Raw genomic sequence first — 19107 nt, forward strand, 5'->3', positions numbered from 1 at the left:
GGAGTGCATTTTGACAAATCTATGCATCTAGAAAAACATGTGAAAACCCTCTCCCCAAACTGGTTCTTCCACCTGAGAAACATTGCCAAGCTCCGTTCCATAGTTTCCCACTCAGAACTAGAAATGTCAATACATGCTTTCATATCATCCAGACTGGACTACTGTAACTCACTCTTCACATGCCTTAATCAGTCATCCATCGACCGCCTTCAACTTGTCCAAAATGCAGCTGCCGGGAGCTGGGCGGGAGTAGTAGCGTTGACAGACAACCCCATTCAGCCAATCAGCAAGTTGGTGTAGTGACGGGGCTTTGCACCAGTCGGTCCCTGATTGGCCAACGTGCTGTGTCAATCACAGCGGCGACGCTGATTGGCTCTTAGGCCTTCTGAGGGTTTCAGGCCAAACGCTACAACGGGGATGAGGCCAGACTCTCTTCAGAAATGAAATGAATTGCATTTCCGGGAGCGGCTGGCTACTGCCAGACTACTGACAAGGTAAAAAAAAAAAAAAACAGACTACTGACAAAGTCAAAAAAACCCTACCACATCACACCCATTCTTGCCACTCTGCACTGGTTACCGGTCCCGTTCAGAATTCATTTCAAGGTGCTGCTACTCACTTATAAAGCCCTCCACTGGAGAGAGGAGGGGGTGTGACTCACCATCAGTGGGAGACGTGTGCCTGGTACCACGCATTTTTTTCATAGCGTCCGGTGTCCGGTGTCCACTGTCATGTTCGTGTTCCAAGGATGAGGCCGTGTTGATAGCAAGTAACTTAGTTTAATGTCCCACGTTCTCAACAACACACACGTGGCTCCATTCAGTCTTGCTCTACCCCGTTATATGGTACGGTAAGCTGACTACTAACCAGTACTGCCGCCTAGCGGTCAAACATGTAATAACATCTAATCATAACATCCCCCTTTTTCTAAGGTAAAATGCATTAACATGAATCATCACATTAGCTGTGTCAGTTATTTCAACCATTTCTCATTCAGCATAACTCTGCAACACATAAGCAGTATAAACAGTTTATATCAGATTGCATAACTCATATCTAAGCCAAAGCTAGACCATTTAGAACACATTCACAACATCAATCAATATACATCTTGTTCAACATCTTTATCATGCATATTGAATTTTCTTTGTTTATAAGTTCAGTCTATCAGGCTTTCTGATTTCTCTTGTGGACCTTCTTAACTCAGGTTCGCTTGGAGTAGGTGTGTGAGAGTCAGTGTTACAGTCCATAACAGGTGTGGGAGTTACCTGAGATTCACCACAGGTTACACTGAGCTCACCAACAGTCCCTTGAGGAGTCTTTAATAGACTGCGACGATTGCGTCTGAGGATTTGTCCATCATCAGTTTTCACTGTGTATGATCGTGGAGCAACTTCTTGCAGGACAGTTGCTTTTGTACTCCATCCATCAGCATCCTCAATCCTGACTGTGTCGTTGGTAGTCAGTGGAGGGAGATGCTTGGTTGTTCTGTCATAGAATGACTTTTGCATCATTTTCTGTTGTCGTAGCTTATGTTCAATCTTTGAGTGATTCTTTTGCTTTAATTTGTCGTTTTGATGACTTGGCAATGTTGTTCGTAGCTTCCTCTTCATCAGCAGTTCGGCTGGTGACAGGCCGCACTGAAGAGGTGATGCTCTGTAGCTCAATAAAGCCAGATACGGATCCGAGTCACTGTCAGCAGCTTTCTTTAGGAGTTGCTTGAGAATGTGAACTCCTTTTTCAGCTTGCCCGTTTGACTGTGCATAGTGTGGGCTTGACGTCACATGCTTGAAATCATATTGCACTGCAAACTTCTGCCATTCTTTGCTGCTGAAGCAGGGGCCATTGTCGCTCACCACGATGTGTGGGATGCCATGCCTGGCGAAGATAGATTTAGCATGTGTTATGACACAAGTTGACGTTGAGCTTGCTAGTAGCGCCATCTCAGGGAAGTTTGAGTAGTAATCCATTACCACTAAATAGTCTTTACCTCTGAGATGAGACAAGTCCATTCCTACTTTGTGCCATGGTGCTGTTGGCACCTCAGCTACCACCATAGGCTCTTTGCTCTGCTTGTTCCTGTGTTTCTGGCATGTTTCACATTTACTTATAAGTGTTTCAATGTCTTTGTTCAGTCCCGGCCAGAAAACCGTGTCTCTCGCCCTCCTTTTGCACTTTTCGATGCCGAGATGGCCTTCATGTATCCTGTGCAACATGTCCATTCTCAAAGCCCGTGGAATAACAATCCTGCCCTTTTTCAACAGCAGACCATCCACAGTACTAAGCTCACCTCTGACATGGTAAAATTGTGGACATGAACCAGCTGGCCATCCCTCATCCATGTTCTTCATGACATGCTGTAGCTCAGCATCCGTTACTGTAGCCTCCGCTATTTGTCTTGACTTTGTATCCGACACAGGCAGTGTAGCCGACACCATGTTCACGTGACACTGTATGTCCTCGTCTGTTGCACTCACACTGTCGCCTGTAGTTGCTCTGGATAGGGCATCAGCAAGGACTAGGTGTTTACCTGGAGTATATATCAGTTCAAAATCATACCTTTGCATCTTCATCATTAACCGCTGAATCCGTGGAGACATTTCATTCAGATTCTTTTTGATGATGGCGACCAGCGGTCGATGATCAGTTTCGACGGTGAAAGACGGCAGGCCGTACACGTAGCTATGAAACCGCTCCAAACCATACGCCAGTCCCAAACATTCTTTTTCGATCTGAGCGTATCGGCATTCAGTTTTTGTCATAGCCCGAGATGCATAGGCTACCGGTTTCCAGTGCTCACCCTCAGCCTGGAGTAGAACAGCACCAATACCATCTTTGGAAGCATCTGTAGACACCTTTATCCTCTTCGGGTGCTGTGCTCAGTGTGTCCTTGAGTTTTTGCCACTCATGCTCATGTTTCACTGTCCATTTAAACTCACAGTCCCTGTGCAGAAGCTCTCGTATGCATGATGTCTTTGCTGTCAGATTGGGAATGAATTTACCTATGAAATTCACCATCCCCATGATGCGTAGCACCCCTGTCTTGTCTGTGGGCCTTGGCATGTTCTGTATTGCATGTATTTTGTCTTTATCTGGCTCGACACCACGTGCAGACAGCTTGTCTCCCAGGAAGAGGATCTCTTGAACGCCAAACTCACATTTACTCTTGTTGAGTTTCAGTCCATACTTTTGTATGCGCTCCATAACTCTGTTCAGCCTCTCGTTGTGCTCTTGGGCTGTGGAACCCCATATGATGATGTCATCAATGTAGACTCGAACTCCATCCAAGCCCTCGATGATCTGCTCCATCGCTCTGTGAAATATTTCAGGTGCTGACTTGATTCCAAAAGGCAGTCTGAGAAAGCAGTATCTGTCGAAGGGCGTATTAAAGGTACAGTACTTGGTGCTGCTTTCATCCAGTTTCAGCTGCCAGAAGCCTTGTGAGGCGTCAAGCTTTGTGAAGTATTTGGCACCTGACATTTCACTGAGGATCTCTTCACGTGTAGGTATTTGATAATGTTCACGCTTTATGCTCTCATTTAGGTCTTTAGGGTCCATACATATTCTCAACTCACCATTCTTTTTCTTTGTGATGACCAGTGAGTTGACCCAGTCTGTAGGCTCATTAACCTTTTTGATCACTCCTAGCATGATCATTCTGTCGAGTTCTTTCTTTAGGCAGTCTTTCAGTGGAGCGGGAACTCTGCGTGCTGCATGCACAACTGGTTGGGCTCCTTCTTTCAACTGTATTTTATGTGTGAAGGGCAAAACACCAAAACCCTTGAAAACATCTGAAAAGTTCTGAACAATTGTGTCCATAGAGTCATTTGTTGGGTTTATGCGATACACTCTTTTCACAAGCCCCAGTTCTTCACAGGCTCTGTCACCAAGAAGTGATTCCCGTCCCTCATTCACAACAAAGAAGAATAGGTGGTGCACTTTTCCTTTAACTGTGACATTCAACCTGCATGTGCCCAAACATTTGATTGGCCGCCCATTGTAGTCTTTCAGTCCAGATTCTTTTCTTTTTATTTGTGGCTTATTTTTCATTGCCTTCACATCACACATGCTTATGAGATTTGCTTTCGCACCAGTGTCCAATCTCATGGTGACTACAGTCCCATTTATCATTAGAGGAGCTATCCACTTATCTTCTGTAGTGACATCATTTACGTTGTCTGGTTTATTTATTTGTTCACTTTCACAATTCACCATTCCAACAAAGAACGTGTCACTTAGATTAGGCTCGTCTATTAAGTTTACAGTTTTTCTTTTCTTCCCCTCTTTCCGTTTGGAGAAGAATTGTTTAGCAAAATGATTCTTGCCTTGGCAAGTGGAGCATTGCTTACCAAACGCTGGACACTGTCTAGGCCTGTGCTGTGAGCCGCAGCGCTTGCAGTTTATCATCCCGTCCTCCTGCTGTGCAGGCCGGGTCTGTGTGCGCCGTCTCCGCTGATACGACACTGCTCCAACCGCTGCCGCGCTGTCGCTCTGCGCCGAGGCGACTGCAGACATCTCGCTGAACGTCCTCACGTGCCTTTGGGACAGCTCACTGGCCTGGCAGATCTTAATGGCTCCAGCCAGCGTCAGCTCCATCTCCCGTAGTAGCCTCTCTCTGACCTTTTTATCCGCCACACCGAAGACAATCTGGTCCCGGACCATGGAGTCCGTCAGCGTTCCGAAGTTGCAGGACTGCGCCTTTAGCCGCAAGTCCGTCAGGAAGCTATCGAAGGGCTCATGTTGCCGCTGTGTACGAGACCGAAACACGTACCTCTGGTACGTCTCGTTCTTCTTCGGAGAACAGTGAGTATCAAACTTGCTAAGCACTACATCCAACTTTTCATTATCTTCAGGACTGTCAAACACGAACGTGTTAAATACTTCTATGGCCTGTGGCCCTGCTATCGTTAGCAGCAGCGCTACCTTTCTTGCTTCTGGCTTAGCCTCGAGTCCCATAGCAGCAACATAAAGGTGAAACCGCTGTTTGAAGGTGCGCCAGTTCTCGTCGACGTTCCCCGTTAGTTTCAAACTTTCCGGTGGTTTTAAATCCATGTCGTTCATTCGAGTTTACTCCTGGTACCATGTCATGTTCGTGTTCCAAGGATGAGGCCGTGTTGATAGCAAGTAACTTAGTTTAATGTCCCACGTTCTCAACAACACACACGTGGCTCCATGCAGTCTTGCTCTACCCCGTTATATGGTACGGTAAGCTGACTACTAACCAGTACTGCCGCCTAGCGGTCAAACATGTAATAACATCTAATCATAACATCCACCAAACACACTTTTGGAGTGGTCGCTCAGTAACACTTTATTTTAAGGGGTCCTTGTTCCTGTGTAATTACCTAATTAATTACAGTGTAATTACCTATGTAACTACATGTAATAGCATGTACTTACATTGTAAATACATTGTGTATTTTGGTGTACTTACAGGTCCTTGTTACACTTGTAATAAGAAATGTTTGTTACAATACTTTGTCAAAGTGGCCACTCTCTTTGGGGAAGGGGTACACCTGCAAGAAAAATGGGTGAAACCAGTGGCGCCGCCAGGATTCAATTTCAATGTACGCACAGAGACGACAAATAGGCTATAACAATTTTTTTTTTGGGGGGGGGGGGTCGCACACCATAGGCTCTACAAACACTGGTGTGCTTATCATGCCACGTAGCAATGGGACTTGTCGCTCATTAATATACTGCACAACTGAAAATATTGTTGCGACCCCGCAGTAATGTTGTTGTTATGATGTTTGTGATTTCTGACTGACTGTGAATGTGTACGGGCAGGTAGGGTGGTTGGATGAGACACTGAGGGGCCGGGGTGAGTGTGAGGAAGACAGCTGTGTGTGTGAGTGAGGAGGAGCAGAGGAAGAAGTGAGAGTTGTCGGATAAGTTTGTGTTATGTTGTTGTAGTTACGTCGGCTTGGACGCTACAATATCAATAACAACGTGTGTTTAACATGGACGTCGGACGTGAAATAGCCGCGAAGCGGAGCCAGTTTCCATTCGGTGCCAGATGCGCCAGAGCGCGCACCTCTGTGCCAGGCTCGCGCTCTGCAGCGGTTTGTGTTTATTCATCTTAACAGAGCGCGTGAGATATTAACTCACACATCCACACAGGCTACACACACATACGGGCTACACATACCCAGACACACAGCTGATGGGCCGAGGCTCCCCCAGTGGGTGCTCAACCTGGAATCGTCGCCTATGAGTCCATAATCGCGGTGCAGACGAGTGAGAGGAGAGAGCTTCATTATCGCTGCTCTGCTGCGTGTTTGTGATCGTGGGTTTGGATCTCTTTTCTTTCAAATGCCTGGAAAAGGCTCAACTGTCTTTTTGACATTTCTATACTGGACCGGGCGTAATCATCACTAGCAGTAGTGTAAAAGGCGCCAGAAATCAAAAAGAGACAGATGACATGGCGTAAACGACAATCATTGGCTTTTACGTTAGGCTTCCAGTGATTGGTTTAACAATCAATGAACTCAGCACGTTTAGCCTGTTACAAACAACAAGCGTCTTTATCACACCCCCTCAAAATAAACAAAATTGCTTCTTTTTTTTTCACCTATGAAAAAAATTGTACGCACAGTGCGTACAGGATTCCGGCTGGCGGCGCCACTGGGTGAAACCACAACCCATGTTGCCTGGGCAACCTTTTCCATCAATCTTCCTCCTGCCTCTTGAGTCTTGGAACATGAATGCTGTTACACAACTTAGTATATGGAACAGTTGTGTTAGTACACCGTTGTTACTCTTTGATACAGTGGAATGAGCACATTAAAATAAAGTGTACCTGGGTATCCCAGGTACACTTTATTTTATTGTGTATAATAATAACACATTAACTGCAATAACCAGTGTCTTTGATAGTGTACCACATGTGCTGTTACACAACATAGTCTATGTAACAGTTGTGTTAATACACCTTTGTTACTCTTTGATACAGTGGAATGAGCACATTAAAATAAAGTGTACCTGGGATAACACTAACAACAGAGAAGAAGACAGAAAGCTTCCCGCAGTATTCAAACTCCTTCAAGTGGATTAAATGTTGACTGGGAGTCGTGTCAGTGCAAATATGACGGTCGATAATGATTTAACGGGCGATATTCAGCTGCAGTGTCCGAGGGGCCGACAGTAGTCAGCTGTTAAGTTACGTAGCTGCAGCTACACAGCGGTGTGTCTCGGTACAGGTAGAGCGGTGGGGGCAGGACATCATCGTTTCACACACTCGCCGCGCACAACTCTTCCAAAGGTAACGTTAAGCCTTATTTTAATGTATTCTGCCCGCCGTGGCATTGTTTATAACACTTAAAGCTGAGTGGGTCTTGTCCTGTCTGAATTTGTGCTGCATCTGGCTGTGTGGTCTATAGCTTCAGTTGTTTCAGTGATGCGCAGTGGCTGCGTGCGTGTGTGCGTAAAAGAGAGATGAGAGGCACAGAGAGAGAGAGAGAGAGAGAGAGAGAGAGAGAGAGAGAGAGAGAGAGAGAGAGAGAGCTAACGCCGGTGCACTATGCGGTGCCTATGTGAAAACGTGCTCCTTTGGATGTTTTGGTATAACACATGGGTTAGCATGTTGATTGTTGACAGAAAACTGATGTCATCATCAGGTATTTACGTTGTATTTAGATGTTGAGTGGCAGAAAGTGACCCCCGCATTCACTGACTGACCCACGGTTAGATGTGCTCTGACGCAGACTCTGCTCCGGAGCATTCTCTGTTCAATTTGTTTGGACTTGATATGAATTAAACATGAATTAAAATTGAATGCTATTGAATATGGCATTATTATCATTTAAAAAAAATTGAACTGACCGGTAAAAATAGATTATGACGGAATTTTTATGACCCCGTCAGTCAAAATGACCGGCGACGAAAAAGTCTAGCGCAACCTCTGTACCAGGGTCAAAATTATGAGACTGTGTCTGAGGAGCAGACTGAACACTGAAATACCTTCTGTCTTTTGTTGGCCATCACTGCTGTGAGTCACACTGATGTTTGTCCTGTGTACAGATGGAGGACATTTCAGATTTATCCTACCAGTGTTAAATACTGTATATTAATTAACAAACCAGGGATGTGATGGCACTAAATAGAGTCACATCCCTTACCATGATAAATTGTGGTATCAGTCTTGGTGAAACAGTGTCACTGATCTGGTTCTGTCAGGCAACAAAGATGGCGACATCTGTGAAGGAGCAGCTGCTGCAGATTTTGATGAATTTGGGGAAAGAAGAGCTGAAACGCTTCCAGTGGTACCTGCAGGATGCTGACTTACTGGATGGTTTCCCTGCCATCCCAAAGTGTGAGCTGGAGGATGAAAACAGAGAGAAAACAGTGGACTTGATGGTCGGGAAGTACACTACTGACAAAGTTCTGCAGGTGGCGAGGTTAATTCTGAAGAAGATGGGAATTAATGAAGGTCAGTCATGGGAAGTGCAGCCAGTGTTTTACCTTTGTTAAATATCTTGGCTTTGTAAATATTTCCACACAGAGGACAACCTCAACTGGGTTGGTCCTGCTACTCCTCATGATTAATGATTCCCTTTCCTCCAACAGGACAAGACCCGTCAGCAGCAGCAGCAGCAGCAGCAGAAGCAGCAGCAGCAGCAGGTGAAATTCAACACCTTTTGTGAGGGGATGTCACATTTCATGGTTGTAGTCATCACCATGACTACATGAATTTAGATCCAAATATTTCTGTGTTTAGATTCATTTACTGTGACCTGTTGTTACGAGGACCTTTACCGTATTGTCCTATTATCTGTTGTTTATTCATTCAGAAGCTCTTCACAAATGCCAGCCTAAACTCAAAGACAACCTGAAGGAGAAGTTCCAGCATGTGTTTGAGGGCATCGCTATAGCAGGACACCAAACCCTTCTGAACCAGATCTACACAGAGCTCTACATCACACAGGGAGGGACTGGAGAGGTCAATGATGAACATGAGGTCAGACAGATTGAAACAGCGTCCAGGAAACCAGACAGACCAGAAACAACCATCAGACAAGAAGACATCTTTAAAGCCTCAACTGGAAGAGACCGACCAATCAGAAGAGTGATGACAAAGGGAGTGGCTGGCATTGGGAAAACAGTCTTAACACAGAAGTTCACTCTGGACTGGGCTGAAGGCAAAGCCAACCAGGACATACACTTCACATTTCCCTTCACCTTCAGACAGCTGAATGTGCTGAAAGAGAAAAAGTTCAGCTTGGTGGAACTTGTTCATCACTTCTTCTCTGAAACCAAAGAAGCAGGAATCTGCAGGTTTGATCAGTTCCAGGTCGTCTTCATCTTTGACGGTCTGGACGAGTGTCGACTTCCTCTGGACTTCCACAACACTGAGATCCTGACTGATGTGACAGAGTCCACCTCAGTCAACGTGCTGCTGACCAACCTCATCAGGGGGAACCTGCTTCCCTCTGCTCGCCTCTGGATAACCACACGACCTGCAGCAGCCAATCAGATCCCTCCTCAGTGTGTTGACATGGTGACAGAGGTCAGAGGGTTCACTGACCCACAGAAGGAGGAGTACTTCAGGAAGAGGTTCAGAGATGAGGACCAGGCCAGAGAGATCATCTCCCACATCAAGACATCACGAAGCCTCCACATCATGTGCCACATCCCAGTCTTCTGCTGGATCACTGCTACAGTTCTGGAGAAGCTGTTGAAGACCAGAGAGGGAGGAGAGCTGCCCAAGACCCTGACTCAGATGTACATCCACTTCCTGGTGGTTCATCTGAAACTGAAGAAGGCCAAGTATGATGGAGGAGCTGAGACAGATCCACACTGGAGTCCAGAGAGCAGGAAGATGATTGAGTCTCTGGGAAAACTGGCTTTTGAGCAGCTGCAGAAAGGAAACCTGATCTTCTATGAATCAGACCTGACAGAGTGTGGCATCGATATCAGAGCAGCCTCAGTGTACTCAGGAGTGTTCACACAGATCTTTAAAGAGGAGAGCGGCCTGTACCAGGACAAGGTGTTCTGCTTCGTCCATCTGAGTGTTCAGGAGTTTCTGGCTGCTCTTCATGTCCATCTGACCTTCTTCAACTCTGGACGCAACCTGATGTCACAACAACAAACAACATCCAGGTGGTCTCAAGTGTTTAGAGACAAATCTACACATTTCTACCAGAGCGCTGTGGACGAGGCCTTAAAGAGTCCAAATGGACACCTGGACTTGTTCCTCCGCTTCCTCCTGGGTCTTTCATTGGAGACCAATCAGAATCTCCTACGAGATCTGATGACTCAGACAAGAAGTGACTCACAGACCAATCAGAAAACAGTCCAGTACATCAAGAAGAAGATCAGTAAGAATGTGTCTGCAGAGAAAAGCATCAACCTGTTCCACTGTCTGAATGAACTGAATGATCGTTCTCTAGTGGAGCAGATCCAACAGTCCCTGAGATCAGGACGTCTCTCCACAGATAAACTGTCTCCTGCTCAATGGTCGGCTCTGGTCTTCATCTTACTGTCATCAGGAGAAGATCTGGACGAGTTTGACCTGAAGAAATACTCTGCTTCAGAGGAGGCTCTTCTGAGGCTGCTGCCAGTGGTCAAAGCCTCCAACAAAGTTCTGTAAGTGAAGAGATAGTTGGATTTATTCATCATTGTATAAAAACACTTCTGTCTTTTCAACAGGACAGAAAATAAATCCCTTTCTTCTTTAATTCCTCATGATCATCTCTTCAGACTGAGCAGCTGTAACCTCTCAGAGAGAAGCTGTGAAGCTCTGTCCTCAGTCCTCAGCTCCCAGTCCTCTAGTCTGAGACACCTGGACCTGAGTAACAACAACCTGCAGGACTCAGAAGTGAAGCTGCTGTCTTGTGGACTGGAGAGTCCACACTGTATACTGGAGACTCTCAGGTGAGGATCCATCCAGCTGTTTATCTGATGCCACTTGAACAGAGCAACAGGTGTTGACAGAGGGTTCCTGTGTGTTGTTGTGTGTGTTCAGTCTGTCAGGATGTCTGGTCACAGAGGAAGGCTGTGCTTCTCTGGCCTCAGCTCTGAGCTCCAACCCCTCCCATCTGAGAGAGCTGGACCTGAGTAACAACGACCTGCAGGACTCAGGAGTGAAGCTGTTGTCTGGTGGACTGCAGAGTCCACACTGTAGACTGGAGACTCTCAGGTGAGGATCCATCCAGCTGTTTATCTGATGACATGTGAACACACCTCCAGGTGTTGACAGTGGTTTCCTGTGTGTTGTTGTGTGTGTTCAGTCTGTCAGGATGTCTGGTCACAGAGGAAGGCTGTGCTTCTCTGGCCTCAGCTCTGAGCTCCAACCCCTCCCATCTGAGAGAGCTGGACCTGAGCTACAACCATCCAGGAGCCTCAGGAGTGAAGCTGCTGTCAGACAGACTGAAAGATCCAGACTGGAGACTGGAGACTCTCAGGTATGGAGAGGCTGCTGCAGCCACACACAGTGGGGACTTTAAGCAACGGCGGATTTTGCCACGGCTAAGGCAGCCGGAAATAAATCTCTCCTGACGCTGGTGCCGTAGCCGTCAAATCCGTAGTAGTCATTAAGCAAGATGCTGCAGCTGCGGTAGCTGTCAGATCAAACAGCTGATCGCTCACGTGACAGGGTGAGGGTATAAACACAGCTGATTTGAGCGCAGACCTGTCAGAATGCCCTGTCCTGCGTCAGGTGTGCTGCACAGCGTCAGATGGAACTTCATATGAACGCAGCTCAAAGCGACCGGTGCCTCTCACAGTGACCAAGCTCAGATAAATACATTGGATCAGCTGTAGTTTATCGCGTGTCCTCCCGCATAAAGCCGCAATATACCGGAGCTCCTAAAAAAAAAAAAAAACGCTATGTGCGGTGGAGCTGAAAACAGCTGAGTTCTCTACTACAGCTGAACAGCTGACATGTGGTCAAGACCTAGGCTATAGTGACCTGTCACAGTGTCACCTAAACTTCAACCTCAGACTGTCTGCTTCCTAGGTGATCACACAGGGAGAGCATGAATGTGTGATGAGTTGTGTTACAGAGTCCTGTATCAATAGGCTTATTCGTCAGTGCTTAATGTTTATTTATTAATTAATAGACCTAGCCTATATGCTGAGAAATAAGATTGTAGGCTAAATCAAACAAATCCTACAGGGAAGACCAATTTATGTTTAACGAATCAAATATTGTTTTGGTCAAGTCAACTGATAAATAGGCTCTTTTTGGGGGGACGGGGGGGCGCACAGCTGTTTATTTTTCATTAAGGGGGGCTCACTCTCTCACACTAACACGTTTCATTTAAGAAATACAACGAAAACCATTTAATTAACTCGCCTGAGACACGCGTAGTAGCGACAACGTGAGAACGCTTGATTTGCCGTGGTAGATCAGCCGGCGATGGCAGGCAACGCCGGCACAACGGCTTCAGTCTCGATCAGCGGAGCAAAGATCTATTTCCGGCTGCCGTAGCCGTGGCAAAATCTGCCGTTGCTTAAAGTCCCTACTGTCTGATAGAGGAGGAGGAGCTGGAACATGTTCTATGGCCCCGTTCACACCTGGTCACACCTGGTATTAACATCTGTCTCAGGTGATTGATGCATTGATAACATCAGATCTGATCACTCAGACCATATCCAGAGGTGGTGTAGGCCACAGTGAAGCTCCGCCCACTCCACTGACGTCCTCTGTCTCAGTCTGACTCGTTCCAACACAGTTTATACTGAAGACAAAATCTCCGAGTGTTTCAAACATGAGCTGTGCAGCTTTCATCAGTCACAGTGATGAACTACTGGGATCAGGAGTTTCTCCTCCTGATGACTTCAGTGTCTCATCATGACTCACTGTTTCATATTCAGTAGAAGAGATCTCAATGATGAAATCAGATGTTGGCAGCTGTGCTCTGAGTCTCTCCAGATGTTTTGATCAGACTTTATTTCAGAGTTGATGAGGAAACATTTCAGCTGCTGCTGGTTTAAAGTTATGGTTGGTAATCATGTTCAGAAACACTTTTTGTTATACTGGGGGCGGCAGTGGCTCAGGCGGTAGACGGGTCGTCCAATAATCAGAGGGTTGGCGGTTCGAATCCCGCTCTCTCCCAGTCTCTGTCGTAGTGTCCTTGGGCAAGACACCTAACCCCACTTGCCTCATGTGCATGCGTATGAATTATCATGGTGGTGGTCGGAGGGGCCGTTTGGCGCGAAATGGCAGCCACGCTTCCGTCAGTGCCCCAGGGCAGCTGTGGCTACACACGTAGTTCACCACCACCGGTGTGAATGTGTATGAATGAATAATGGTTACTGTACGCGCTTTGGGTATCGGGTAACGGTAGAAAAGCGCTATATAAATGTAATCCATTATTATTATTATTATTACTGGTGAAATGGTTAGGGTTAGGGTTTGTTACGACCCCCCTTGTGTCTAGGGGTGAGGGAGCAGTAACAAAAGAGTGCGCAGGGAACCAAGGGGCAATGATACGTGGATTTATTGGTTAAACAATAGTTGTAACAGGAAAATGGGGACGTAAAGGGTGGCGTTAAACCAATAACAAAACAAAAGGATCAAAGAGAATACAAAACAAGGACGCCACCCATAACCTAAAAGAAAAACACAAGAAAACCAGGGGGAAAATCAATCCCCAAACAAAATAGCGACAACCAAAACTAAATCCTAATCCCCAAACAAAGACAAAGGAAAACGAAGAATCGAGGTGCGGGGCCAACAGCCACATGCAGACTGTTGCCCGCGGATCTGCCCCTTCCATCCTGAGAGTAGTCAATACTAGGGCTCGACCGATTTATCGGCGAGCCGATTAAATCGGCCGATTATAGCCCATTTGAGAATAATCGGTAATCGGCCAAAACTCGCCGATTGTCGCCGATATTTTCAGAAATAAAATGCAGGGAATAAGACTTGGTTTTACTTTGAAAATGTTCCCCCATTTAAAAAGATCCCCCGACATTAGGCTATTTATCCTGTAGAGGGCGCATCCTCTCTCTCCACTATCCACTATAACCACCTCACAGCAGAGTGACTGAGCAGGACATGCTTTCCTTTTCTTTTCTTTTTTGCCGTGGTCGGGTGAATTAATTAATGCTCGTGACTCCGGCCGTGTTGGGTCCGAGATTCAACAAGCCGGTCGGGTTTTACCGTAGGCTAATTACAGGCAGTATGCCCGTTTATCACCAATAAACACAGTAGCCTACCTAGATGAGGTGGGTGAGTGACTGAGCTGACTGAGGCTGTAACATGGGGGGGAGGAGGGGCGGCGGTGCGGGTCTCTGACTGCAGCGGGACTATCATGTCTCTGCTCCGTGACACACTGAGAGCTGTTGGACCGGGGCTCGCGGCAGCACCCGCTAAACATTGAAAACAGCGGTGATACGTGCTTCCACGTCGGAGTCAACAAACCAGAAACGTCAGGAACAATAGCCTATTGGAAAAAGTCGCAAAAAAGAGAGAGAGGGGGAGAGAGAGAGAGAGAGAGAGAGAGAGAGAGAGAGAGAGAGAGACCGCCGTGCCGTGTAAAAACAACAACAACAGAAAAGTTTCACGTGTCATGACTTCCTGTATCTGGCCCTTCAAATTAAAAGCCTACAGCCTTTCACAGTTCAGTCATATTGATTTTGACTTAATTTTGACAAGACAGAGCTCCAAATGTTGTTGTTTTTTCCTGCAACCAATTGACCAAGGAAATTTTGGCAGCCCTAATTTATATATTATATAATTTATGTAGATATATTACTTAAATTAATCACATTTTAAAACTTTATATTAAAAAAAATAATCGGCCGATTAATCGGTTATCGGATTTTTTCCCCCCTAATAATCGTAATCGGCATCGGCTCCAAAAAATCCATATCGGTCGGGACCTAGTCAATACATTATCTATTCAGAAAAAGGAACAAAAACAATCGGACTTCGGTGGCAGCTGCAGGATAGACAAAACTCTGACCAATACATGCTTTTCGCTCCGAAAAGGAAAAACCGATCAGATGCCTTCATGTCTGGTTCTGCCTATGCCCAATCAAGCTGCCATCTCACTCTCTCGCGTGCGTGATCACAGTCTTCACCCAGGTCCACGTAAAGGTGAAGGCGTGGCTTCAGAGAGAAGTCTGAGGAAAGGGGCTGGGACTTTTGACTTTGTATTTTCAAAATGTGGCCAGATAGAAGCGTTTTTCCAGAGTCTCCAACCCTCTCTGTCTGGTCAGATATTGATTATCAATAATCAGCTCAGTCTCTCTGAGATCCTGGTCTTGTCCTGATGAGATGTGTTGTTGTGTTGAGGAGACAGTCAATCACAGTGTGACATCCAGATGTCCTCACTGTCCAGAGGCCTGGAGCTGTCAATCAGAAGACAGTGAGTGTAGTGAACAGTGTAATAATCAGTGTTTGTGGCTGAATGTGTGTGTGGTCAAACAGCTGTTTTCAGACTGTGTGTGTGCTGACTCCAGATCAGATGAAGCCACAAAGTGGCTCCTTAATGAAAGTCTCCAGCAGCTGGAGCTTCACTTCCTGTCTGAGTCCATGTGCTCTGAGCTGAGCCTGCTTCTCTCTGCTCTACAGTTTCTCTGCTTCCTCTGGACTCTGACTTCAAGTCGAGTCAAAATGTGCTTGTGTGCATTTTTACAGCGTGTGGCGCGCTGCGGTCCGCCTTCGGTCCATGAATCTATAATACATCCATTGGGGCTCCGGACACAGAGCAGAGACCCAGGCCCGACAGTGGAAAGCTGTCCCTCTCTGAAGCAGAGGACGAGGCAGCTTCACTCCCGTCAGTCTTCACAGACAGTCCACACATGAGTTTGTTTGTTTGTTTGTTTGTTTGTTTTTCTTGTATTTAGGGTCGGCCTTTTTTTTGTTTGTGTAATGATTGAATACCGGCCATTATTTGATGTAATGATGCGGTATGCTGTTATAAAGTAACTTCAGATCACATAATCACTGATAAGTGTGCGTCCCCCCCCCCCCCTCAATAAACAGTCCCGACGTCCATGAGGCTGCACTTCAGACTGGTGCGGTCAGCGGAGGGAGACTGACATGAACTGCGTTGAGGTTTTTTTTGCCCCTACTGTAAAACATCCGGGGCTTGAGCCCAAGTAGCCATCCCATAACCCCGCCCCTGTTTGGGTGCAAAGTCACTGTTAATGAAATCAACATCTAATCTGTCAAAATGGCCGTGAGTCCAGCCCCATCGGGTCCATGGTCCAGGCTTCCAGGGGGGGGGGGGTTGCATATGGTCATTGTCCCCACCACTTTTCAAAGTAAAGTGACGCCCTTGGCTGTGGCTCCTGTGGAAACCTGCTCACAGCCTCATTCTTCAGCTTCCTGGGGAGTTTTCTTCAGACAAACACAAGTTGTGTTCACACTCAGTGTTTCTCACTAAACTCTCTGTTTCACTGAGCTCTAACAAACGTGTCTTCACCTGTGCCTTTCCTGGTGCATTGTGGGATATCTGGGCTGGTCAGCTCCACCTGTTGTGTCTTCATCTTCTTTGCTGTGACGTGTGTTTGTGCAGCTTGAGAGTCAGAGAGTGAAAGTGTGTGTCTCACACTGCAGTGACATGACATGGAGAAAAGACATGATGAAGTGTTTCCTCCTGGTCTCCTCCTGCTCTGTATCATCACTAGATAAAGACTCCAGCTCCTTCTTCTCTGTGCTCAGTGTTCATCCAGACATACCAGCCTCCATGTGAACACAGTGATAAAACAGTGTGTGTGTGAGAGCCATGTAATGTCCATGTGTGCATGCTGACAGAGAAGGTGCTGCTCTGACCCCCCTCCTCCTTTCAGGGTGCAGCCTGCTGGAGTCCGATATTTGACACCAGGTCCATGGAGATGTAAGTGTGTTTTTACTTTGAGCAGCACATTCAACCATCTTCACACTGTCACATCACTGACCTCATGAGTCTTCATCAAACTGTCAATAACTGATCACATGATCAATAACTGCAGCTGTGTCTTGTTCTCTCCATCAGATTCCTGTCCACTCACAATCGACACAAACACAGTGCACACAAAGATCAAACTGTCTGACAACAACAGGAAGGCAACATGGGTGAAGGAGGATCAGTCATATCCTGATCATCCAGACAGATTTGACTTCTATCCTCAGCTGCTGTGTTCAACTGGTCTGACTGGTCGCTGCTACTGGGAGGTCGAGAGGAGCGGAGACGTTGAGATATCAGTGAGTTACAGAGGAATCAGCAGGAAAGGAAACAGTGATGACTGTAGGTTTGGACTGAACGATCAGTCCTGGAGTCTGAGATGCTCTGATGATGGTGGTTACTACGTCAGGCACAATAACAAACGGACAGACATCACCTCCTCCTCCTCCTCCTCCTCTTCCTCCTCCTCCTCCTCCTCCTCCTCCTCCTCCTCCTCTGTCTCTAACAGAGTAGCAGTGTATGTGGACTGTCCTGCTGGCTCTCTGTCCTTCTACAGAGTCTCCTCTGACTCACTGATCCACCTCTACACCTTCAACACCACCTTCACTCAACCTCTCTATCCTGGGTTCTGGATCGGTCTTGGTTGCTCAGTGAGTCTGTGTTGAGTGAAGCAGAGTCTCCTCCTGTCACAGAAACCTTCTCACTGTTGAACAGACAGTTCAGTCTCTACATGTCTGTCTCTGTCTCTGTCTCTCACTCACGTTTTCACATTCATGGATTAAATCAGTTGATTTCTTTAAACTCTTCTCAGTGATTCTTGTAAACTTCTTCCTCTTCCTTTAAAGATGGAAGCGTCGATTATTACAGGACAAAAACCACGGTGACTTTTACTCAGCTGCTGATGAAGGACGAGGCCTAATATCACCAAGCTAAAAGTCTCTGAGCCGCCAGCGTCACTGAGGAGAAAAACACATTTTAAACACATTCACTGTTCATGTTCAACTTTACAGGCTGTTTGTGAGCTGCTCACAGCTAAACACACACAACAAGAAACACAACTGGAAACAAACATCATGTTGTAGAGACACTGAATAGAATGAATTACATGTGATTTATTTTTCTTTGTGGTTTTACTGAATCAAATAAAACAATGTGAATCAGTTTTATATGTGATGGACATTTCCTGCTGATGTAGAGCAGCACAAAAACCATCAGCTACTAATCCTACCAGACAATGATTTTTTCTGTTACCATGACGCTGAGTTCATGAAGTTTGTAGATTTAAATGTATCTTGACTTTGAGACTGATTGTTTTTTATTATATATTTCTATAATTATTACCTAACTGCTGTTTCTTGGAAACTGGAGCCAAATAACACTCATGACTTCATTTTCGTTTATTAGTGATCATTGATTGGTTCATGGATTGTTTGGGATTTGATTGGCCGTGCGCAAGGGGCTTTCATTAGATCAAGAGCTAAATGGATAGAGGAGGGGGGAAAAAATCAGCAGTTGGGTTGGGGTTAGGGTTGGACTTTTAACTTTGAATGACCTGACCGAAATAAATACATTTTCATTCATTCATTCATTCATTCATTCATTTTGCCTTCTCAGCTTATGCCCCACACATCTGGAATCATCTACAACTAACTCTTAAGTTAAACTCATTTGTCCCATTCAATCACTTCAAATTATTAATTAATAATTCCCTGTCTTCCATTTGTAATTGTTTTCTCTGATGTCTACTGTCCTTTACTGTATTTTATTGTGTATATCTGTTCTGTTTTGTTTGTTTTGCTCTGTACTCTCGTCTGCACTGTAAATGAGGCTTACCTCAGTGTACTAACGAGTTTAAATAAAGGTAACTAAACTAAACTAAAATTCATTCATTCATTCATTCTGTAACGGAACAGCTTCGGTGATGATACGCTGGCTGTGTATCCACCTTTTTCCGAACGTCAAAAACGTAGCCTGTTTTGCCGGTTTTGGAATGTTATGTTTACGTTTCCATGGTTTCAGTAGTCGCGGTAAATGCATGAATTTTTTTTTTTTTCCCCCCAATGAAAATCTGTAAAACGCATGGATCATCACAGCAGCTTTTAACAGTGGATAATATCACACAAATTGACATCTGTGTTAAAAGCCAGCGTTAATAGATCCATGTGTTTACCGCAACTATGACAACGCCTGAAAACCATGGAAACGTAAACGTAAAATTCCACCAAACCGGCAAACCGGAAGCCAGTTTTGACCATAGATGACG

The 19107-nt window shown here is 45.8% G+C and overlaps 3 protein-coding genes across 3 annotated transcripts in view; 2 read left to right on the forward strand and 1 right to left on the reverse strand.

Moving 5' to 3' along the window:
• Positions 1-19107, reverse strand: part of LOC146980466 (endosome-associated-trafficking regulator 1-like) — a 537750-nt gene that overhangs the window by 329896 nt on the left and 188747 nt on the right. The gene's annotated exons all lie outside the window — the stretch shown is intronic.
• The window catches only part of LOC146980476 (NLR family CARD domain-containing protein 3-like), a 62393-nt gene that overhangs the window by 19349 nt on the left and 23937 nt on the right, over positions 1-19107 (forward strand). The gene's annotated exons all lie outside the window — the stretch shown is intronic.
• On the forward strand, positions 8188-17509 carry LOC146980478 (NLR family CARD domain-containing protein 3-like). The gene is made up of 8 exons (XM_085785689.1): positions 8188-8467; positions 8596-8622; positions 8793-10587; positions 10702-10875; positions 10967-11140; positions 11232-11405; positions 16750-16796; positions 16935-17509. The coding sequence occupies exons 1-8, from the start codon at positions 8188-8190 to the stop codon at positions 17507-17509; spliced, it is 3246 nt and encodes a 1081-aa protein (XP_085641815.1).

Source organism: Trachurus japonicus, chromosome 9 (genome assembly GCF_045865225.1).
Source record: "Trachurus japonicus isolate A0001 chromosome 9, Traja_1.0".
Lineage (NCBI taxonomy): Eukaryota > Metazoa > Chordata > Actinopteri > Carangiformes > Carangidae > Trachurus > Trachurus japonicus.